At 38.1% G+C, this 25,208-nt stretch overlaps 2 protein-coding genes across 10 annotated transcripts; one reads left to right on the forward strand and one right to left on the reverse strand.

Moving 5' to 3' along the window:
* Positions 1 to 366: 366 nt before the first annotated feature.
* On the forward strand, positions 367 to 3,068 carry hapln2 (hyaluronan and proteoglycan link protein 2). 4 transcript variants are annotated; one of them, XM_057340613.1, is made up of 6 exons: positions 367 to 590; positions 671 to 1,030; positions 1,274 to 1,390; positions 1,613 to 1,795; positions 2,590 to 2,863; positions 2,957 to 3,068. In XM_057340613.1, the coding sequence occupies exons 1-6, from the start codon at positions 500 to 502 to the stop codon at positions 2,961 to 2,963; spliced, it is 1,032 nt and encodes a 343-aa protein (XP_057196596.1). In that variant the 5' UTR covers positions 367 to 499; the 3' UTR covers positions 2,964 to 3,068. The 4 variants fall into 4 exon arrangements, with proteins under 4 accessions (XP_057196596.1, XP_057196597.1, XP_057196595.1 ...); XM_057340612.1 differs by having other exon boundaries at positions 483 to 590; positions 2,563 to 2,863; XM_057340615.1 differs by having other exon boundaries at positions 483 to 590; positions 2,611 to 2,863.
* A 132-nt stretch (positions 3,069 to 3,200) lies between these two features.
* On the reverse strand, positions 3,201 to 24,914 carry bcan (brevican). Of its 6 annotated transcripts, none has more exons than XM_057340606.1 (14): positions 23,804 to 23,914; positions 17,591 to 17,673; positions 16,845 to 17,225; positions 16,566 to 16,740; positions 16,326 to 16,453; positions 14,711 to 15,004; positions 12,987 to 13,847; positions 10,552 to 11,523; positions 9,065 to 9,172; positions 7,229 to 7,387; positions 6,661 to 6,743; positions 6,332 to 6,476; positions 6,070 to 6,255; positions 3,201 to 5,516 (listed from the first exon to the last, which is right to left on the reverse strand). In XM_057340606.1, the coding sequence occupies exons 2-14, from the start codon at positions 17,664 to 17,666 to the stop codon at positions 5,392 to 5,394; spliced, it is 3,693 nt and encodes a 1,230-aa protein (XP_057196589.1). In that variant the 5' UTR covers positions 17,667 to 17,673; positions 23,804 to 23,914; the 3' UTR covers positions 3,201 to 5,391. The 6 variants fall into 6 exon arrangements, with proteins under 6 accessions (XP_057196589.1, XP_057196591.1, XP_057196590.1 ...); XM_057340608.1 differs by lacking the exon at positions 23,804 to 23,914 and adding an exon at positions 24,621 to 24,914 and having other exon boundaries at positions 3,204 to 5,516; positions 10,552 to 11,520; XM_057340607.1 differs by lacking the exon at positions 23,804 to 23,914 and adding an exon at positions 24,621 to 24,914 and having other exon boundaries at positions 3,204 to 5,516; positions 6,070 to 6,252.
* Between the last annotated feature and the right edge of the window lie 294 nt (positions 24,915 to 25,208).

Below are 25,208 nucleotides of genomic sequence, written 5' to 3' on the forward strand. Positions count from 1 at the left end.
GGCCCAATCTGCTTCCTTTTTTCTATTTTCTGTCCAATCTAATTATGCGGAAAGCGTCAACGTGTAGTACGGCCACAGAATGTCTACCTGGGACATCTTGGTTATGTGTGACATAAACAGGCAGCGGCGACACATCTGAAGTTCACCTAATATGTAACAAAATAAAAATTTTGACTGACAAAAATATGAAACTATATCTATAATCTGAGTGCAGGTTTTCTGTTTTTAGGCGTTCTTGATCCATCTCGCGCAGAGGAGAGTCGCTGAAATAAACAATGGAGGTCTGTGTGAATCTCATTAACATATGGAACAGAGAGCAGAAAAAACTCGATCACACATCCAACGCTTGCATACTGTAGCAACCAGAACATCTGCAACTTCAGATGAAAATAACCGTCACAAATTTTTTGGATTTCCTTATTTTAAAACGAGAAAATGATTATACCGTGATTTTTCTTTCCGCGTCATCATCTTGTTCATTTGGAAATACCATCCATAGATGAATGCCATCATGAACTGTATAGCTGTTCTTGTGACATTAGTCTGGTGTTTCTCTTGGATCTGTGCAAAACACCATCACCACAATCAAGGTAATGTCATTTTCAAGTGCATTTTATAAAAAAGACATTACAATTAAATTACACAATGCTTTTACGTTTTTTTTTTTTAGAAAAAGACAAAGTACTGAAATACCTTTTGGAGCCACCGGTATATGCCGAGGTCACTGCTTGTCGTGGACACATGGCCATTTTGCCATGTATGATGATGATCAAACCAGCGCACTACAGAGTGAAGTGGACCAAGATTGAACCCCTCAAAACGGGAGTGCAAAACATAGTGCTCATAACAACTGGACACGAAGATAAAAAGTACGGCTCACTTGGGCCTCGAGCATCTCTTCTGCGTGCACACAGCCTAGATGTTTCCCTTCGCCTTACCGACCTGGAGCTGGAGGATGACGGTAGCTATCGATGCGAACTAATCAATGGAATCGAGGATGAAAATGTCATCATTACTCTGAGAATCGAAGGTACAGCCAGAACAACCTATCACGTGTGCGTGGTCACACAACAGTTTGTTGACGAGTGACACAGAAATGCTCACTATGCGTGCTAGCTAACTGTGGTTTTCTTGTTATCTTCTCATCTTCTTATTGACAGCTTGATTTATGACTGTCAATATACTTAAAAGCTTCTGCCTTTATTCCACTTACGTAACTAATTTTTTAAATTCCACATAATTAACTCCAAATAATGTTTTAAATTCATTTCAGGAGTTGTATTTCCTTACCAAAGCCAACGTGGCCGGTACAGATTTACTTTCTTTAATGCTCAAGAGGCTTGCGCTGAGCAGGATGCAACTCTTGCCACACACAAGCAGCTTTATCGGGGTAAGAATCTTATATTCATATTCACACCTTGTTCATTTGATTTAAGTTATTTCGGCCAATTTTATATTACGTGACCTTTCTTTAGGCTTTTCACCCCTAGTTAATATTAATCAAAAATTAATTTAGTATTCAATGGCTGGGTCTTTGACATGGGTTTGTGGTGCTTTGTATAATTTCCTGTATTCATTTTGTAATACACTCATGTTTGATCCTGCACTGCAGCCTGGACTGAAGGCTTGGATTGGTGTAACGCCGGATGGCTGAATGATGGAACTGTTCATTACCCAATTCTGCACCCACGGCCGGCTTGCGGAGGTGGTCTCCTGCCAGGCATCCGGAGTTATGGGCCACGGCATAGAGCACAGGAACAATTTGATGCTTTCTGCTTCACCTCTACCACTAAGGGTAAGGGAACAAGGATTCTGTTGTGATTTTAATGGAGCTCATTTGGTTTAAGCATTTAATGGCTTTAACAAAATTTTTATTTCTGATGTTTGATGTAAAACAGATGACAGTTTTTAGGACAGAGTACATTAAACTGACAATATTATTCTAAACCCTTATAGATTTACAAATTGGGTCAAGTTTTTTAATGTGTGTAAATTCACAATCTGTTCTTCAATTCTGATGTTTACTGTACATACACATAAGTTAAAACTTTAAAGCAACTGGCATCTTAACTGCAAAACTGTTTATGTTTAAAACAAAGGGTCATTAGAAACAAAGGTTTGCTCTTTACACCCCTATGAGACACTCAGTTAGTTCTGTTGTTTTTTTGTTGTAAAAAGACACAGTGGTCTGTTACTTGAAAAGTATCATGTTTGGCAGTAAAACATGACATTTACCTCTGAAACAGTTGGCTATAATTTACCAAATCTTGTTTTTAGAAAAATCTAACAATTAACAACTTAATCTAACATTTGTTAAAAACAAGAAATTTTTCTGAATTGTTTTTTTTTTTGCTTAACGCTGCACTGTAATAAATTGATTTGTTTCAACTAAAAAAATTAAGTTACCCATCTGCCTTCAAATTTTGAGTTATTTAACATAAAAATATTAGTTATTACATGGATGTTAACTCATATTTTTAAGTTGAATTAACTAAAACTTTTAAGGCAACTGTAACTTAATTTAAGTTAATTTTTACAGTGTGTAAATACCTTGATTGTTAGCAATCCATCTTCTTCTTACTCTTCCAGGCTCTGTGTTCTACATTCCAGGCCCGTTGAATTTTGTAGAGGCAGAACATGCATGCAGAAAAGAGGGTGCCGGTCTAGCGAGGGTTGGTCAGATCTATTCCTCTTGGAAGTTTCAGATGCTGGACCGCTGTGATGGAGGCTGGCTGCAGGATGGCAGTGTACGGTTTCCCATCATAAACCCAAGGGAACGTTGTGGGGGGGTTACAGAACTGGGCATTCGCAGCTTTGGCTATCCCAGCAAATCTTCCCGCCTTTATGGGGTTTACTGCTACAGGTAACTGCTGCAGGCTTTTCCACCAGCAGGATACTGTATACTGACTTACTGCTACGTTTTAGGTTTATTGTAATTTATCCTTCATCTCTGCAGAACATAACATTATGGGGCACATTATGGACACACGGCCCTTCTACACTGCATTCGGTATGTCTTTGGCTACATTTACAGCTGTAGAATGCAAGTTGCCTTTATAAGCAGAAAATATTCTTGGAAAATTTCACTTCGAAGTTAAGAAATGATACAAAACCTACTGCTAGAATAACTGTTAGCTTGATATGCACTTGCTAACTCTATAGTCCTGACTGCGTTGTGCACGTGCAGCATTGCAATTGCGTTCTTAAGAACAAAAACAACAGGCACTAAACATTAGTCACAGTGTTTATCACACACAATGGCTGAGAGATGTTCTGGTAATACATTTTCTTTGAGTTGACAAATTTACAGCATGAGTTATTAGCAGCAAGAACAGTATGTACAGTAAACTACACGTAAGTCTAACAATTTTTCAATGTATTTTTAACAGAATATACACAGCTGCCTTTGCAATCTGTTTTACTTTAGAGCAATAGGCTACAAATGCATATCATACACAATAAATACAAACTTTTCTGTTGTTACTTTGTTAATTCTACAATACAGAAAACATTTTTAAAGATTTTAATTTTAAGAAAAGTGGGAGGCTTTTATTACTTTTATTAATGTTAGTATTTGTTTTAAACCAGGAAATTTAAATTTTGTTTTGTCTGGGACCAGCTGTTAATAAAATGACCCATTACAGAATGTGGATTTTAATATATTCGGTTGGGACTTTAAAACAAGACTTTGCTACACATACAGTGTTTCTCAACTACAACAAAAAGCTGTGAAGTCAAAAGACATATTCATAAAAAACATTTCACAAAATCAGTGAAATCACTATGTTAAGTTATTAACCACAGATGTGTTCATTTAATCCATAATCAGTCATCAAGAATACACATATTTAAAAGCTCTTTTATTCACCTTTGTTTAAACTAGTTTCCTAAATTTAGTGAAGCTACATTTGACTGAAAAATTGTAAGCACATTTTTACTTTTTAATGTGATTGCTCTGATTGCATTCATCTGATGTTTCTAGAGTGTAGTATGCCCTGGTTTCAGGCCATCAAAAACTAAAATATGATTTTGTTAGTGATGCATGAAACAAACCGTAGTAGTGGGTCTAAAATGGCCATCCTCCAGAGTTACGCTACATACCTGATAAACTGAGCACCAAGTCGCAGAATATCTGAAGTCTGCTAATATAAAGTATCTTCCCTGCACGCTTCATCGACCCAACATTCTGACACACATCAACAAACAAAAGGGATGGGCTGGTGTGCCTTAACTAACTTGATCGGCAAGCTTTACAATGTCTTAGGTGCTTGTGGCTGCAAGAAAGGTTCTTCTTCAAACACACTAGATCATTTTCATGACATTTTCATATACAGTAGCATGCATAAGAATATCCCTGTTTATTAAGAATAATTAAAACTATAGTTTAAAAAAACATATGTTGGGACATGTTAGGTCTATGAGTTCTTTAACTCAAGCTGAGTCTCAGTTGGCAGACTATTTTGAGTGAGGAAAACACAGAACATGAATAAGTAATGCTGATGATTACATTTATGCACTAAAGGGCTATAATGTCAAACAAAAATTGTGATTCAGACCAGCTGAGATTAGACAGGAGTTGTTTCGTTGTTGTCTCATAATTTATTTAAAAAAAGAGAAAGGAAAGAACAGGATGAAATGAAACATGCTGGATGCTTGGTCCAACAGTTACAAGCTTTGTTTGAATGTTGCTTTATATCAAGTGTGCTTATTGTGTGCAAAATGAGGGTTACAGTAAATTGCATCTTAGAATTACAAAACATGTAATTCAGTGTCATGTGTACACAGAGAGAAATTGAGTAGAAAGGAGCTGAGAGGGGTATAATGAGTGTTAATGATTCTTCGGTCCTATTTTCCTTCACTTGTCCTGTTTTAGCTGTACCAGTGTTGATGCCAAACTTTTTAATTTGTGCTTATTCAGCATTTGCAATAAAAAAATTGTTCACCCCAGATTGCTTTTTGGAGCTTCAAAGTGGGTTACTCTAATGCTATTGCCAAGCTGGGAAGAGCCAGGACTTCTTTAAAAATTATTAAAACTGTATCCGGCTAAAAAAATGAAGTCATATACACCTAAGATGGCATGAGTGTAAATTTTGGATTAATTTGGAGTGAACTATTCCTTTAAGTGGGACATATTTACTTATAAAATATATAGTGTAGCTCAGTGGTAAGAGCGTGGCGCTAACAACGCCAAGGTCGTGGGTTCTATTCCAGGGGATTGCACATACTTAGAAAAAAATGTATAGGATAATGCAATGTAAGTCGCTTTGGATAAAAGCGTCTGCCAAATGCATAAATGTAAATGTAATGTTGTTATATAAGGAACGCAGTGGGGATGAAGGCATGTTATGATATAGACAAAAATGAAGGAAATAAATGGTACTATGTGAAATGCTATTTGATCCATTTTATATCCAGATACTCTGGTACTGTTTTTCCTGTTGTTGTTACTTCTATGACTATTTCCTTGTGACCAGTGGGCCATGTCACCGTTTCTCCATTCGAGTATGCAGGTCCCACTGTGAGCAGAACACAACACACACACATGAGCCATTCAATGGTATCATGACTCCAAATATGACAATTCTGTCATCATTTACTCACCCTCTTGTCATTTCAAACCTGTATGACTTTCTTTTTTCCCCAGAACACAAAGGAAGATATTTTGAAGAATGTTGTTAACCAGCCCCCATTTACTTGCATTGGTTTTGTGTCCATGCAATAGAGGTGAATGGGTGCCGGTACTGTTCAGTTACCAAGTTTCTTCAAAATATCTTCTTTTGTGTTCTGCGGTATAAAGAATGTCATACAGGTTTGAAATGACAAGAGGGTGAGTAAATGATGACAGAATTTTCATTTTGGGGTTTAACTTTAACTTTAAGCAACTTTAAAATATACTTTATGTGGTTTACAACTAGCGAATATGATTTAATGAAATAAATTACCTACGTTAAGTTACACCAATTTTATACCATTTTATAGTAACATTTGCACATTTTACAGCAGTATTTTTCTAAAAATAATAATCATGTCATGTTACAGGACATCTGTCTCCCGGCATTGATCTCTCACCTGGTGTACATGTGATCTGGGGTTCGTCCCACTGTCCATTGTTCTGGCATGTAATAACCGGGTTCTGTCTCTGGATGAAGCCAGCCTCACAGTAGTAGCGCACCTGTGAACTCGTCCTGTATCTTAGCTGCCGCTGTCCGAACATCTTAGCATGAAGCACGAGAGGAGGCTGGCCACAGAACGCTGCTAAAGAAAAAACAATGAATGATGAAGCTTGCACCCCACTGGTCCCCAGTACCCCTGTAGATGGTGATGTACTCACCAATGCCCTTCTTGCAGGTATAGGAGAGCTGGTAGTTACATGGGATATCGCTCCAACGTCCATTATCATACCATACCATGACAACGCAGTCCTCCCCTGACAGGAAGTAGCTGTCTGGTTGTCCACGATACCAATTCTCATAAAGCTGATAGAACGTGACAGGAAACATTGCCATTTAAAGTCATACGTTAAAATTTTTGGAAACATGTGGCCAATACTAACAGATGCTGACTAGGAGATGTCCGTGTCTCAAAGTGCAAACTGCATACTACAGGACAGATACTGTAACATGCAAAATGACAAGTAAAACCAGACATCAGTAGACTCACCAATGGGCTTCCGTCCGACCAACGGAAATCTCCCTCAATGGTCTTGTCATTAAGACCCGTCCACTGATACTCCCTGTATTTATCTAAGCAAAGAATAAAACAGCAAAACTAAGACACAACATTGATATCGCTTCAGGTGTAACACCCAGATGTGGGGTACTGTGTACAACAGAAATGCGAAGGCCCTTTTACACACAGCCCGCATTCACTCGCATAAATAGGCCGACAGTTTCAAAGCACTTCAATGTTTCAGTGATTCTACAGAATGCATGGCTTCGCAATGAAATGTCAAGAAACCTAGCTTGTCCTTTTCTGAATTCCTTTACGTCATGTAATCTGTAAATGTCCTTGACTCTTAAGCAACAAACATAATTTCCCGTAAACAGTAGGCGTACCTTTCACCACTTTTAAATGATTTTCAATTAATTTCTAGTGTAGATCAAATCGAATTCCATGATCATCTGATTATGTAATCACACTTCACAACCTGACAGATTGAAATCTGTACCATAGCTGGATAACATGTCAAGCTGATCAGATCACATTCTGACAGTGTCACCGGACGTACCATTGATGAACTCTTGTTCCTCAGGTGACATAACAGACACCAGGTGACCTCCACACATGCGGCAGTGCTGCTCCGCCACCTCCCACTTCTGCCGTTTGGAGAAGTGTTTGTAACAGAACCCTTGGAACTTTTCCCAGCCTGGTTCACAGTGTTCAAGATCTTTGCGGGGAAGAACAAGAACCATAAAAGCTATAAGAGGTGATTTTTTAGTTTAGATTGTTTTTTTATTTTAAAGCAACAACAAGCGGTTTTTCGACCTTAAAATAATCTCTCTAAAATTATTTTAGTGGTAGGACAACTCTTAACTTGACGAATTTTACTACCACTGCTACCTAAGCAGCCCTCTATCGGCTGAAATCACACTTGTAACTTTGGTACGCGGGTAGGTTCACAAGCCCCGCCCATCACCTGCTTTACAGCATACGTCACGTTTTACTCATAGCCTGGGTGTAGTTAGCCAACATCTAACAATAAGACGAAACGATCTAGTTCAGATGCAAGTCTCCAAACCATCACCATGGCAGAGCCAGCAAAAAAAACTAAGACGAAAAGAGAGAGAGTGATCGGACACGAGCCCGAACACGAATCAATATTTGACGGACTTACACTGGGTGAGGCGAGCTGCAAGAGGCAACGAGTTGCAAAACGGATGGAGACCTAACGTTAGCCTTCCTGCTACTGGATTTGAAAGTCTTATATGTACATTTTTTTCTTACTGTCCTGTACTTTTTATCTATCAGTTATTAGGCTGTGCTCAGGTTGTTTATTGGCGCACTAAGGTTACTGGTTCACAATTTATAACCGTAAGGTAGACTAGAGATAATGTAATGTTGCCGGGTCTCAATAGCTTACGTAGCATGATCGTGCCTCGTCATGAATTTAGTGTTATGCTTGTAAACGATGACTACTAAACCACAATAAATGTTTTATGGTCAAAAGTTGCTGATTCCTTAGTTCATGCACGTAGACTAATGTTATTGGTATCTATAGTTACTATGCTAGGCATATTCCCATAGCGAGTTGAGTGTAAGTTATTGATTGAACCTATTACACAAAGCACAACGCCTGGTCGCGAGTGTGTTTCCGAAAATATAACCACAGAAAATGATTTGCATTGGTTACTAAACACATTCACGTCCATGCGTTGTGTTTTGGGTGACTGCAAATGTGTTATGTAGCTAACGTTAGCAAGTTAGCTGCTATGGAGCTAGCACGCTATGCGCTAGTTTGAGCTATTAGTATAGCCCAGTAGTATACCCCGCGGGAGCCAAAGGAGTACTTTAGTACATGCACAGTTTATGAAGTGACATGATGTAACAGCGGTTTCTGCTTAGTCAACAAATGCATGTGTATTGCGCTGCCCACGTGGAAGCTTATACAGCGACAGTATTTACGACATTGATAACAGACAATTGCGCTTATCAACCACATGGGGGAACGATACACCAAAACGGCTCGTTGTTGCTTTAAGAAAATGAGAAACACGTTATAAAGCAATATTTTACTGTATATCAGTGCAAACAAAACACAAAAGATCACAGTGCTAGGTTTAAAGAGGAAACTAGAGCAATACGGAAGCTGAAGCAGATGTAAAAAGCAGTAACGTTAAGAAACGTGATGACAGAAAAGATTTCTTTACATCCGTTTCTTTATGGTTGAAGAGGCTTATTCAACCACAGAAAAGCAGAGAAAAGTCCTGGCAATGTACTTTTATAAATCTTTTTACAATCCAAAGCTTTCAAACATCACAGCAATAATGTTGTCTTAAATTAAAAATACACATAAATAGTAATAGTCCAGGCATATAATGAGAACTATTATTGTAGCATAACTCACCTGTCTGGCAGAAGTCTCCTCCATAGGTGGGTAGACAGAGACACTTAGGACCCGTTCCACTGTCCACACAAGTGCCTCCATTTTTACAAGGGCTCTCCATACATGCGTCTAATGACAAGACCAATAACAAGTTGAAAATTGCTTGAAAAATTGTGAAAATTCATTAAATCCCCATCTAGTGCTGTTTAAAAGTCCAATTGGTCATTTTTTGGAGGATCTATTGACAATATGCAATATAATATACATAACATGTCTTCAGAGGTGTTTAAAGACCTTACATAATAAAGTGTTATGTTTTGATTACCTTAAAATGAGCTTTTACTATCTACATACACCGCGGGTCCCCTTACATGGAATTCACCATGTTATTTCTACAGTAGCCCTAAACGGACAAACTGCTCTACAGAGTGCGTTTCGTAAATACGTTTCCTCCTTCGGCAAGGAAGCGAAAATGTGACGACATCTTAGTTCTGTGTCAGCCACCGTATTTCTTTGAAAGGGAGGGGTGAAGTGAGCCGTTGGTTGCAATTCGTAACCTCATCCCTAGATGCTGCTTAATTTCATACACTGGACCTTTAAGAGATAGTTTACCCAAACATAACAATTATGTCATCATTTATTTACCCCATTGTGTCAAACCTGTATGACTTTCATCTTAGGTCACAAAAGAGGATATTTTGAGAAATGTCTCAGCAATTTTGTGTCCATACAATGAAAGCCAATGTGGGCCAATGTTCTTTGGTTAGCAATGATCTTCAAAATATCTCCTTTTGTTTTCTGCAGAAGAAAGAAAGTCATACAGGTTTGGAATGACATGAGAGTAAGTACATGATGAAAGAATTAAAAATTTGGGGTATTCTATATTAAATAAAACACGATAATACCACAAGATGGTGGTCGAATGCAGTAAAATGAAAGCCTGTGATGTAACATTGCCTTTTTTCTGTGTTTGTGGTGTTATCAGTTTCTAGCCATCATGGCCCCACTAAACCAACACCTGCTATGCATGACCGAAACTATTTATTGTGATAGGGGCTACAAACTTCTAAAACACGTTTTTCCTTCTATCACTGTCTGTCTGCAATGTAGTCAGATAAAAATCAAATCAGCTTAGACAGATTAGTGCATGTCAGTCACAAAGTTTCCTTAAATGTAGATATAGCTGCCTACTTGACAGGAGATGGCGCCCCCTTTTGAGATTATATAGTAGCCACATATGAAACACCCAATAGATGGCACTCATTTCAAATGTTTTAGGGGTCTGAGCCTTTTTGATTGTGACTAATCTACAGAGCAGTGAAAGACCCAATATTAACATATATGGAATAACATTTATCCATAATAAAACATATGAAATATATACATTCAGGAAAATTTGGGAAAAAACAACAGGAACAAGCAAAAAGGTAATATTCTGTCCAGCTAAGCATTAAAGAAAGTATTGGAGATCCCTACAGTTATTCATTCTCACAATAAGATGTGCTTACCTGAAATATTGCTTGTCCTCACCAACACTCTCTGGGTTGGTCTTGAATGTTGATTGATAGGCTCCGATGTGGTTTTAACATCATTTTCATCTTCCATGTTGTTAAAGTTTTCTGTAGTTATCAGGTCATAATCTGGAGTTTGCTCTGTTGTGACTAGAGTTTGCTCTGTTTGCTCTTCAGTGGGGGTGTCGGTAAAGTCAGACCCACCTAAGGTTGTGAAGTCTTCTGTGGTAAGTGAGCCGTCACCACTGAATTCCCCATTTGCTCTGAATTCCCCCGGTTTTGTAGAAGAGGTAAAAGTCTGCCAGTCGGGTGTCTGGGTCACAGCAGGGAACAGTGTAACCTCCAGACCTGTAAAGGTTCTCATAGTACGGTCATCATGATCAGCATTCGTTAGATCTTCCATATCTGTCAAACTGGAGGGTGTGATTGTTTCCACATTTAAATGTGAATGCTCAGTAGCCGAGGACCAATTTTCTAAAGACTCCCTTGCTCCTGAAGACTCATCTTCATGACGGCCATCCACATCCATAGTAAAAGTAGATTTATTGATCTCGGTGGATGTGGTGTAAAGCTGATGGGGTTCTCCCTCAAGTCCTTCCCATTCCACCTTCTCCAGTTCCTCCTCTACATACCCAAGTACAGCAAAGGTGCTGCTTTCATTGAAACGTCCTTCCATCTCCCTTGGGGTATTCATTTCTTCCTGTGCAGGCCCTTGTGTGGTCAGTGTGTCCAACAGGTGAGGTGTAGGTGTGGTCAACAGTGTGACTGGCAGAATATCGTCATGATCACCGGAGCCTTCAGATGACTCAGGTTCATTCACACTTACAAGTGTTGTGCTCTCAGTAATGTGATGACTGACATTCTCATCCGCACCAAGAGACACAGGAACAACTGAGGTCCCCTCACCAACATCTTCAGAACTGTTCTGATGTCCTTCACTAGAGTCTTCATGTCTGGGTTTAAAACCTACTAGTGTACACATCAAACACAAAAATGTGCATTGAGGGATAATTCAAAAACCTTGATTTAGGTATTTTTGTACTGTAACTATATAGTAGTGGAAAAAGTCACGTCTAACTTTGGACTTTATTCAAACATTTTATTAAAAATTTAAATGCTTTACTCATTCTCGAGTTGTTCCAAATCTGTATAAATTTCTTTGTTCTGATGAACACATAGAAAGATGTTTGGAAGAATGGTTGTAACCAAACAGTCATTGGCCACCATTGACTACCATAGTAGGAAAAATTACAATGGTAAAAGTGCCCCAGAACGGTTTGCTTTCCTACATTCTTCAAAATATAATATTTTGTGTTCAACCGATCAACAAAATTTATGAAGCAATTTTTCCTACTATGGTAGTCAATGATGGCCAAGAACTGTTTGGTTACAAGCATTCTTACAAATATCTTTCTCTGTGTTCATCATAGTCTCAGCCTCAGACGTCACGCCCACGCACCGTTGGCTTAACGTCTGATGCATAAGGCACACTTTTCTGGAAACACTTCAGCACTTTCGAAGTCGTCATCTGATTGGTTGAATTTCACAGGATTTCCGGGAGACATGCGTGTCGCGTTCTTTAACGGTCCGCCTGGAAACAACACGAAAAGCCGTCTGATCTAAGAAGTAAGCTGTCGTGTTTACAACGGTTGCTATAAGAATTCATCACGATCAACTAAACGCTTAATTCTTAAAAGTATGCGAGGTTCACGGCATAAACTTATAATCATTTTGCTGCTGTTAACTTTTGACATGTTTGTGAATGTACACCGGTCTGTTACTGCGGGGACATTTCCACGCCTCTAAACATGACGCGGCACAAAACGAAACGTGATTGGTTGCTTAACCTGTCAGTCATATGGCCTCTTGGGCGGGCGATAAGTTATAATAATATAGATATAATGCGAGACTATGTTCATCAGAACAAAGAAATTATACAGATTTGTAACAATTTGAGGGTGAGTAAATGATGACAGAATTTAAATTTTTGGTTGAACTGTCCCTTTAAGTCAAACAATTACTGTACACAAAACACATGTGCAGTTACTAAAGACATAGCCCAGGAAAATGACTACAAAATATTACCACAAGAGGGGATTAGCAAACATAAATAACAAATAAAATTGTAGTCAATTTACAGTATGTTTAATTTCCTGTGAGCTTTTTGTTTGTCTATTCATTTTATTAGAATAAAACTGGATACGCTGTAATTTGCCTTTTTGTCCAATAAATAGCTTAAAAGTTAAGTGTTTTGTCCATTTTGTACCATACACCTAGAATTTCTATCCTGAGGAGGCATTAAAAGCATATATTGTACAAATATGCCCCCCAGCCACTACTGTGGCACTTTAATCTGATTCAACATTACACTACACAAATTAAATAAAAATGACTGTAGCATATATTAAATAAATAGAATTTATTGTACTTACTCAAGCTAGTATTGTTAAGATACATTGATGAGAAGCTCTCTGTCACAGTCTCAGACGTGGATGCTCCATGCGTCTCAGATTCATTCAGGGTGACCACAGGATCTGTCTGTTCTGTAAACGGCACACCTGAACCCTCCAATCTATCAGAATCACTGGTTGTGCTTACTGATGTGGAATGAGTTGTAAAAGAAAAACCCAGGTCTTCATCTGTCTCTGGGACTTCTGTGAAATTCCCTACATTTTCTTCGAGTGTACCATTGTGCTCTACCCAAGGAAGAAAAGTTGAGAGACCTGAGGAGACTTCTTGAGCTGTGGTGTGAACACTTGTGCCGTATTCCAGTGTAGTGCCCTCAGTGGTTATGGTTATCTCCCTGTTTATATGATCTTCATCTTCATCATCCAGGTTGGTAGGCATGGATTGGAAGTGTTTGGGTTCAGAGGAGGGTTCCTCTGTTCCCTCAGGAATGATGGAATGATCCATGTAAGTCTCTGGTACTGCATTGATGGGATTGGCATCCACTTTCTGCCAGATGACCTCGAGGGACTCCAGATTTCTGTCTGTGCTGGGTGGGCTGGTGAGATCTCCATTGGTGCTGTCACTGAAGTCATCCTGAGGTCTTAAGGTATGGTTGTGTTCCTCGGGTTCTTTCGTAGCGTGTGTGCTGTGAATGTTAAAGGACTCAACAGCCCCCTGGACTTCATTTTCTGAATGCTGGGTGACCTGATCCACACTGTACTCTTCTTGAGGGTCAGCTAAAGTCACAATATGCTGCTCTTTGTCTTCAGGTTCTGTGGCCATATAATCTATAGGGGGGACTGTTTGATAGTGGCCATTACCTTCAGACGAAAAGTAAAACAGACCTATTGAATTTTACTGTTACAGTTTGTCATAACACAGTCAATCAGATTGTGAACACTGTGACAGCATAACTCAAAAGTTTTAATACATTAAAACACATTAGGGCACAATATGTAACTTTTGCAGTAGAGGTTCCAAAACAATTACAAAGGCCTTGGTTGATGACACTATGAAGAGTTGTTGATGGACAACAGGACTGTGCTAGTGGTTTTGGTATATTTTAATCTATTTGTTAACATAAACATAACTAAAAATTACACCCCAAAATAAAAATTCTGTCATCATTTACTCACCCCTTTGTCATTTCAAACCTGTATGACTTACTTTCTTCCGCAGAACACAAAAGAAGATATTTAGAAAAATCTTGTTAACTGGACCCCATTCACTTGCATTGGTTTTGTGTCCATACAACAGAAGTGAAAGGGGGCCAGTGCTGTTCGGTTACCAACTTTCTACAAAATATCTTCTTTTGTGTTCTGCAGAAGAAAGAAAGTCATAAAGGTTTGAAATGACAAGAGGGCGAGTAAAAGTACATTTTCATTTTCACTTTAACAATGAGAAATATAGTTTTGTTTAGTATTTATTCAACTTTGATAATGTAGGTTAGCATCAATATAATTGTTCGTGTTAGTTCATGGTGCATTAACAGTTTCAACATTTAATTTTGAAAATATATTATTAAATGCTGAAATTAACATGAACCAGGATTAATGCTGTAAAAGTATTTCTCATTGTTAGTTCATGTTAACAAATGCATTAACTAATTGTTAAAAATCCAACCTTATTGTAACGTTTAACCAAATTGTGTACATATTGTGCCTTTAATTAAACAAAAGGCATACGCTCAAAACAAATCTCCACATACCTCTAAAGCAGTAGGTATCGTGGCGACTGTGTGGATCAGGGAAGCCTGTCTGGTTGCTAAAGCGATAGACCGTCTTGACACCGGGCTCAGAGCCCCCACAACGCTCTCGAGGGGTCACAATAGGGTAGCGAACACTTCCATCGGCCAGCCAGCCTGGACTGCAATGGTTCAGACCATCATTCCAAGCAGCATATAGCTGACCGGTGGTCGCAAGCTGAGCTCCCTGCAGCTCACAGTATGCTTTAGCTTCTGCCAAGGTTAAGCGCTGTGGGGTCGATCCATGAAACACCTCACCTAAAACAGATCAAATAACCAATTAGGCATGTCAAAAAGATTGATATGCTCTATAATAAAGCAATAAGCCCCAAGAAGCACTGGGTAGCAGTGCATTTTATAACAGCTAAGGGCGTTGTGGCACGACCTAAAACCTCCTTAGCTGTTATAAAATGCACTGTAACCCACTGCTTCGCGGGGCTTATTGCTTTTATAAAACGGTTATTCCATACCCGTAGCAAGGTTTCATAAAATAAAGTAAATAAAATGGGTAATACTTTACATTAAGGTACCCTTTATGAAGCATTTATAAATGTGTTCATTAAAGATTAATAAGTAATTTACAAATGCATTATAAAGCAGTTATAACGGCATGTAAAAAAGTGGGATTCTAACGAAATACCTGCCAAATAGTGAGCAGGTATAAGAAAAACAACATAACACCCTACAGTGTCCAGTCTGACAGCCTATATTGCAAACAACATAAAGATAATAATGAATCTGCTTTCGAGTCAAATAAATAATGAATAAGTACATTTATTAAGCATTTATAACATGTGAGTTAAAAATGGCTCACTATTTGGCAGGTATTTCGTTAGAATCCCTCTTTTTATTCATGCAGGTATAACTGCTTCATAATACATTTGTAAATGACTTATTAATCATCAATGAACACATTTATAAATGCTTTATAAAGGGTACCTTAATGTAAAGTGTTACCATAAGGATATTTAGGCTATGTAATGCGGTCAGCCGTTATAAATCGGGGTATTTTATAACAGCTTAGAACTTGGCACAGCCAATCAGAATCAAGGACCAGAACTGACCGGTGGTAAGTGAGCACCTCCTGGTGGTAAGTGAAGCAAAAGAAAATCTTAAAAACTATTTAAATGGATAAAAGAAGCTTTTTAGATGAAATTTCAAATGTTAAAAATACAGAATTGATATTTGCACAGTTTTAATATTTATTATATGTATAATTGTTTTAATGTATTTTGGATGGTCATGTGCAATCGAGAGCGAGAACAGGCTACTCACTCACATGATATTATTCCATCTAATCAAAACTCTGCTACATCAGCAATAAATTCACACAACAATAACTGCCATAAAACAAATATAATACAAATTAATACCCTTTTAATTTTATATGGTATGCATGTGATTTTCTATGGCGGTTCACAGGTGGTACTTGCAATGTCAAATTTGACCAAAGATGTCCTTGGCTTGAACCCTTTTATACAGTTGTTAACTATCAAAGATGTATCCAATAAATATTCATTGGATTAGCAGCCAAAAACGGCAATTAGCTATGACACCAGTAATCAAAAGATCAGTTTACCGTGAATGTTTTCCACGTAGCAGTACACGTCAAAGAGCTCATCAGCATCCATCGTGCCGTAGTTTCTAACACCTGGTAATCCATCCATGTCTCCAAAACAGCCTTCCCGAGGCATCTGGATTGGGTATCTGAAAAGTCATAACAGAGAAACAATACAAATGCATTGTTATAGTAGATGCATGCATTTCTTGTCGGTAGTAAAAACCATCTAGACCAGCCGTATGCTGTTAGTCCACTTACCTAACAGATCGATCTGAGAGCCAGCCGGCATCACACTGCTCATAGCCGCTGCGGTACGCAGCCAGCAGCTGATCTGGAGAAGCAATCTGAGCTCCAATGTGCTTACAGGCATCTTTGGCCTCATCAAACCTAAAGGCATAACGACTAGAGGTATGGCGATAGAGGAAGACGACACCTGAGAACACACAGCACGTCATATATCACAGCTTCGTTTATTTTCGTCAATTCTAATAAAACTTTATTAATTATATGACAGTGGTAAAAGTAAGCAGCGATCACCTTTAACTTTGACCTGAGCTAGGCTTTGAGCATCCTCCAACCCGTGCTGGACTTCACATTGGTAGAAGCCTGTGTCGTTGTGAATCAGGTCATCCAGTCTGAGGGTGAGATCATTCGAAGAGGCAGCATAATCAGGCAGCGATGCCCTGCCTTTATATAACTCACTCACCTTTACCCTCTCCCCACGGGCCACTAGGATCTCTGTCTCTCTGTTTGATGAAAGAAAGCTCCATTTGACTCGTGGCTGGGTAAGCACGGCATGCCGTCCCAGAGAGGGCGTTTGCGACAGAGACACGAGGCAGGGCAGAGTCAAGGAGTGCCCCAAAACGGCAGACACAGGGGAGCTATTGGGAATGGTCACTTGTAGAACTGTGGTCTCATCTGAGGAAGAAATATTAATCTGAGGATATACTACTATTTTGACAGTTAAATGCTTTTGAAATGGACTTACCTCTGGGGAATTCATTAATTGCGAAATTGCAATTCATGGCTTTCTATTAATGTGAGATTTCCAATTAGATTTTGAAATTTCTATGTACATTCACTGGCTTTGCATTGCTAGAAAGCAGCATTGCTAGTGCCTTTTTGCTGACACTAGTCATGTAAAGACATATTTTCTCTGACCTTCTTAATGCAGTTTGAGAGGATGTGTAATATGGACTCAAGTCTGAATGTTTTATTTGAGCTTAAAAGCAGTCTGTGACCTTATGTGTCATTTTTCTTTAATACCGTCTCATAAGACACACCTGCGGCAAGACTGAGGACAGCAGAAGACGACAGGACAAAGAGGCAGATGGCACGCAGCAGTAGATGCAGGAACATCGCTGATCTGAGACCAGAAGAGAGAGAGTGAGAGAGAGAGACAAAAGTAAAACACTGTAAAGTCAAACAGAAACAGGCAATAAGATTTTGGTGTTTAAAGGGATAGTGAAAATTCTGTCATCATTTACTCTTAAAGGTTGTTTTCTCTCAATTACAGTCTTTTCTGAGTTCAAATTCATTATACAAAACTTTTCAGTCAGGTTATAAAAAATGACAGTGCGGAATCCGCATTATTGAAAGTCACAAATGACATTATGCTGTCTACTGATAATGGTAATGTTGTTGCTTTGGTCCTTTTAGATCTCAGCTCAGCATTCGATATGGTTGATCATTTTAATTTATCGTTTGGAAAGTTATGTTGGCATTCAGGGTACCGTTTTAAAATGGTTTAGGTCCTATTTAACTAATAGGAAGTTCTCTGTTTGCATTGGAAAACATACTTCTTCAGTAGCACACATCTCTTCTGGTGTTCAACAGGGATCAATCCTAGCTCCCACACTTTTCATACATGCTGCCACTGGGATCTTTGTTTTCCAAACATGGAGTGTTGCTTCATTTATATGCTGACGACACCCAGTTGTACCTTCCACTTAAGCATAAAGATTCTTGTTCTATTGAGGCGTTGCTATCATGCTTACGGGATCTGAAAACATGGCTTTCGCAGAATTTTTGGGCCTTAAATGAGAAAAAACTGAAGTTGTATTGTTTGGATCAAGTAATTTTTATGATAGGGGTGATCTGCTTAAGTTCTCTTGGACCTGGGTTTGTTAAACAGATTAATTCTGTTGTTAAATAATGATTTTTTCATTTACGTCGCCTTGCTAAAGTTAAAACTAATAACTAACTAACTAACTACACAAAGGAAGATATTTGGAAGAATGTCTGTAACCAAACAGATCTCATCCCCCATTGACTCCCATAGTATTTATTGTCCCTACTACTGCAGTAAATGAGGAAAGAGATCTGTTTGGTTACTGACATTCTTCCAAATATCTTCCTTTGTGTTCCGCGGAACAAAGACATTTTTACAGGTTTGGAAAAACCCAAGGGTGAGTAAATGATGACAGAATTTTCATTTTTGGCTGAACTGTCCCTTTAATATAAATAGAAACTAATATTTTTTCAATTATTCATGTCTTTAAATTGAACTGCTTTCAGTTTCATTGGACATTCATTAATATTCAGAGGGAGAAAATGACACATTGTCTTGTGTGAGAAAGTGGGAAAAGGGAGAGAAAGTTCTTTGTGCTTTTGCTGATGCCAGATTTTATAAATTCACACTGCATGATTATTTTTACAAAAATTGTATGATTAGATTATATGTGTCCCCTACAGTTTCTGTTTTAAAAGCTTAGTTTTAAAGACTGAACTAGTCAATAAAATGGTACAGAAAACCCAACACGATGGTCAAACACCACAGTAAACTAATTTTCACAGGCACTTTTTTTAGAGGGTATGCTTATTCTTCACACGCGGCGACGCCACAAACTTATAATTTGTGAAAAATAAAATTTTTATTTGTTTCATTTATCCTTGAAGGTAGTTTATGTGCGGCTCTGCCTTTTCACAAGCCTTTTTGATTTCGAGGTTAGTCGAGGGTTTGCTGGACAAGAGGGATTTGGCAACCCTTTGCTAAGTCCAGCTGGCACGATTCAGATCCTTGGAGTCTTTAGGCCCTCTTGTATGTGCTCAGAATTCAGACGATTCTTAGAAAAGACCAACTATCCTTCGCAGACATGAGCATCTCTTTACCAATACATCCATCTCCACTTGTGTCATCTTTATGCACCTGTCTCCACAAACCCTTTACGCCACACAGAGAGCACATTATAAGCTGTGTTTAGCTTAACGCCGTAGTGAAAGGGAATGTTTTTTAGCAGCTAGATGGTTTCTGTGTGAGACAGGCAGAAATAAATGAATAAAAGACCACCTGCTAGATCTACTGAAATACCGTTTGTAAAGACTGGATGAATTGCATAGTCATGGCTCAAAGGAAGAGCGAGAGAAGCGAACTAGGCAACACACTGGTGCATAAACATTTGCAGTAACTTTGACAAAGCGTGAATATTGTAAACTCAAAAATGAATCCTAGGAAAGTTCAAAAACACCATACAAGTAAATGTTCAGGTACTGTAGGAATGCAGTCAACATTTAAATAAAAAAGGAGGAAATGGAAGTTGATGACATCAATTTAACATGATAACATATCATTGACTTCAAGTTACTTTTAGGACAGGATGTTTACAAGGATGTCTGTCTAAATTAAGGGGTCATTTAAGCATTTAATAGTTACTTTCCTGTTTGCACAAAATCTTTACAACCAACCAGATGTAAAATTAAAGACTCCATTCTTGATGTGTATTGTTATCATATGGAGCACATGGCAATGAGTGGAGATTTTTAACCAGAAAGACATTTGAACTCTTCTGAATAATTTATCTTTCAAAAAAGTGCATGTGAATAGCTTGGATTAAAGCCAAATTCAGGGTTCTGTAGGGAAGACCACATCGTTCATTATGGAGTTTATAATAAATAAACATTGTGTAACCTTTAAGGTCCCATGATCAACATTTTTGCATTAAAGGAACAGTTAACCCAAAAATACAAATTCTGTCATCATTTACTCACCTTCGAGTTCTGAATCTGTATAAATTTCTTTGTTCTGATGAACACAGAGAAAGATATTTGGAAGAATGCTTGTAACCAAACAGTACTTGGACCCCATTGACTTCCATTGTAGGAAAAATTACTTTATAATTTTATTGTTCTGTTGAACACAAAAGAATATATTTTGAAGAATGTACAGCAAACAGTTCTGGGGTACTTTTGACTACCATTGAAATTTTTCCTACTCAAAGGGCTTCAAGCATTCATCCAAATATATTTCTCTCTGTTCAACCAAACATAGAAACGTATACAGGTTTGTAACTCGAAGGTGAGTAAATGATGACAGAATATTCATTTTTGGGTGAACTGTCCCTTTAAAGTTACAAGCTCCAAGAACAGCTAAAAACACAGCAGCATTTCCGTGTTAACTAGGATAAACAACAAACGCACACATCCTTGACACAACCTTTAACCATCCGTTTTCAATTGAAAAGGAAGTGTACTGCAGATATGACCCATTAAGGTTTCTGATCCAGAAATCTCACAGAAGTGGTTTACTGTAAGTACAAGACAGAAACTACAAAGCCAAGAAAAGCAGCATTCAGGGCACAAAAGCCTCAGACACACCAGGGCAGGAAGTTCTGATGCTATGGTGCATTTTCTGGAAACGGTACACGGCTGGAATAAAAAGAAAAGAGAGAGAGGGAGGGAAACTGACATGAACTGGATGACCTGAATTTGGACAGATGAATGGAAGTTAAATACTACTGCCATGCAGAAGCACTGTGTGTGCACATTCACATATAGTTGCTCCTCTAAAAGTGCTCTTGGACTTTATTCTTCAGTTTCAGATCATCATTTTTGTGGCATTTTAGGAAGCCTTCTAGAAAGGAAATGCTGGGAAATTCAACACTGGTAAGAAGTTAGCATTATCTGCATATGCTACGCTATGTACTGTAATAGTTTTTGCAACACCATTTGCAACTTCATACAATCTCAGTTTACCGGGGGCCATGTATATCTGCAAAGAGAAGTTTGATCTGTATGTGTCATCTTTTCTACTGTTCTTGAGTGCATTACCAACAGACGCAACCAAATTTCAATAAGCCAGGAGTGAAGCCAGATTGCCGTGAGGGCAAACATGGAGGACAAGGCCCAGCAACCTCAGAAGTGCTTATGCATGCAAGTCTACAGACGCCTGCTGTCTGGAATACAGAATGACTTCACCTGAGATGAGAACAGATGAGAAGTGAGGTCACCACAGGGGGAGTATAAAAGAAAGGGAGGCGGGGCTACTTTACTGACATCATCCTGGTGATTCTGCAGGCAGTATATGAATCTCACAACTCTTTGGAAAATATTTAATTCTTATTTAATAGGGCCATGGTAAACCTTTTGCAGTGATTATGAATATTTTTTGCGATATATTTAAATAGAAGTTTAAATTAATTTATGTAATAAATGTCATTTTTTGTAAATTTGTCATTTTCATTGTCATTTTCATTTACATTTTTTTATTCTAGGTGTTAAATAATGCATGTTTTTATGATTTGGATCACTGCAACAAACCATATTGGGACATCACAAATTACAAAAATATAAATTTGAATAATACAATAACAGTAAAAATCCTAAATAAAATAAAACTTTTATATAGCATTACTAATGCAAAAGAAGAGGTCAATCATTTTAAAATGGTTTACTGAAATGTACTGTTTGGAATAGCCAGATTTCCCATCCATCCCACCAGTCTCAGACAAGAGACTGTAAAAGAAAGCGTACAAGCAAACAAACTAAGCTTTCCCACACACACACATACATCACTCACTGTGGTATGCAGATGAGATGTATCAAGTGCTCTTCCTTTACTATCTTGTAATTTAGTTTTTCTCTCACTTCTATGTGTTGTCTGCTATAGACACTAACACTGCTCTTTCTTTTCTCCCAGTGCCACACCCACCCTTCTAACCTTGCATAACTCAGTGTGACATTGTCCATCACTGGGGCAACCAGCATTGCCTTGAGAAACACAGATTAGCAAGACTAACAAGTCAAGTATGAAGCCATTATCTGAGCTCTATAAAGACCTAGAAAGTAGGGATCTGAAAAGTGCACTAAGTTTCAAAACCAAATAAGCAAGAACTAAAGATCATGAACATCCTATAAATCATATTGCTCTGTCGCTTAGTTGTTGTTTTGTATGAAGTCATATGGGTAAAATGTCTTTTTTTACTGTAGAAACAGCTGCACGCAGTCCATTTATGCCTTACCTTAATAACATGTAGCCTTTATCGATTTAAAAGAAAAACATTAAGATAAATACGGAGGCTAAGCATATACAGTCGAAAGATCTTTTTCTGTCCTGCTGACATATACTTTCTCTGTGTGTTTCCACGATTGTCTCATTCCTCTTCACATAGGAGTCATTCAGAATTGTCATGACTGCTCCACAGTTAAATTAGGTCAGATGTGCCCTCCAGGGATTTATGTGAGATTTTCAGCTATAGACTTTTAGACAGGTATTTGAAGCTGAGAACACCGTTAATTGGAGAGAAATTTACATTGCACCACAACATAAAGTAATAAAAGATATGAGTCTATGAGTCTAGTTTTTAACAGAAACACATGCAGCACAAGGATAAGCGTGGATGCCTCACAGAAGAATTCAACTTGAGCTCATTTAAGCTTCAGCGTTTCTTAATACAACTTCTTGACAGATATATAAAGATGTACTCCATAAAACAAGCCACTGTGATTTCTGTCATGACCATAGTGTTTATTGACTGAAGTGGAACTCTACGGCCAATAAAGCGTTGTAATTTCAAAAGAAAAAAGTTGACTCACATAAGCATAAATAACTGCAGACGAAGACCAAACAAGATTCGTGAATCCTGTCTCTTTCTCGAACGCTAGAGTTGGCACCTGGATTTATGCTTAGTTTGTTCCACAAAGCAAAACATCTAGCAGTTGTAGACACCCTTTTACCCAACCATGTTTCATTTGTTGCTTACAAAGGTTGTAGACTGGAAATATGATGTATAAAGAGGTCTAAACTCAGCAAGCTATCATACTGGCATTTTAAACAGCAGACTCTCACCATTAAAACAAGTACTGCCTTCATTCCCACACCAAGAACCACACAGATAAACTGGGCAAATATATTTCTATAATATGTAAATCTAAAATCAATACAAAATATAAATAACCATAACAAATATGCAGGTGCTTTTCATATTTACCCAAATTTACCCTAAATTACTCTAAATTAACTATCAATTCATCTATATTATTACACAACTCGATGGAATGCTTCATTCTGATTGGCCAGTTGCGACATTTGCAGGTTCGTTATTCCCACATAACAACCTCTCAAAACTAACAACATAGCCTACTGTAACCCGGATGCTGCAAATCATTTTGACAGTCTTTTTGACAAATTAAATATAAATATGTCTTTTAATAACATATGTTTACAAATGAAATGATCAAACCAAATGGCCTGTTCGTGACATTTAAACGTCGCTTCTTACCTTAAAACCGAAAGTAAACGGCTTTTCCTCCCGGAAGGTCTGCAGTCGGTAAAAATGAGCTTAATAAAATATTTCAAATTCACATTTCATGTCCAGTTTTTTGTCATGTGCCAAGTAGCCGTGTAATAAGCGGGATAATGCACAAGCAGCCGGCTGTTATCGCCAAATAAGCCCCTTCAGTGTGATCACTCTGTCGGGGCGTATTTCTGTGATAACAACCGCTGCCTGTACATTATCCCTTACGCCTAAACAACTTAACCATTTTATGAGGTACAAACAACTTTAACTATTTTCTTTATGCTATGTTTCAGCAAATAAAAAAAATTGTCAGGGAGATTTAGGCTGTATAACACAATTTTGCTTATAAACGTCAGAAACAGGTGTCTTGTCTTTAACAGAAGGCTCAGACTGTGTAGTGTACTTATGCGCTAGCCAACACTGACAACCTATCAAACACATCCCTCAACTGAACGCACGTAACGAATAGTTCTGGCAACATCAATGGAAACCCCATTACAACAGTTTGAATGAACTGATCTGTATAAAACGTTTAACTCAGCAAGACATTCAATAATTACAAGTCTGTACCAAACTCGGCCAAGCAGTCCACATGCGCTGATGCAACATGAATATTCAGCAAGTAACCTCATTCATTACAGCGGCTCGTGCTCTGCACCGCGAATAAATTAGGCTAACCAAAAACGCACCGCGTAAGCACTCGTCTAGTTATCCTAAAATAAAGTTGCCAAAAGTAAAAAATCACTCCAATAAATGAATGAAACGAAAAACACGAATCTATCTGCCAAGCTGATTTTACCTTACGTTGCACGACTCCTTTTTTATTTTCGATTAATGGACCACCTAACGAGGGTGATCTTTGTGTTTCCTTTTTTAGTCCAGCTCTGATGAAGATGTGTAGGATAGTCTCATAAAGGCAGAAGATGATGGATGCTGTGCTCTGTCCAGGGAAGGAGAGTAAAGAGAGAGATCGAAAGAGAGTGGAGGAATAAACGTGCAGGATATTTGATCAACCCACTCTCTTCAACCAACGGGGTTCATTTTCTCATTTGTCCCTTGGCGCGATGTGTACAGTGGGATAGGACGAAGAAGAAGTTAAAACTTCCAAAAGTGGAATACAAGAGAGAGAGAGAGAGAGAGAGAGAGAGAGAGAGAGAGAGAGAGAGAGAGAGAGAGAGAGACTTTTACGGAGACCACACTTTCCATTAAAGTGAGTATGAATAGAAATGCAGAAATTAACATTTCTGTAATGAAAAAAATATAAAAAAATATATATTTTTTATTTAAAAAAAATTATATTGTTTTTCAACAGTGAAAGCTTGTGCTCTTGTCCAGAAAAAATAATATACAGATTTTTAGTTTTGCCAATTAAAAAAAACTATCCTTG

Source organism: Triplophysa rosa, linkage group LG8 (assembly GCF_024868665.1).
Source record: "Triplophysa rosa linkage group LG8, Trosa_1v2, whole genome shotgun sequence".
Lineage (NCBI taxonomy): Eukaryota > Metazoa > Chordata > Actinopteri > Cypriniformes > Nemacheilidae > Triplophysa > Triplophysa rosa.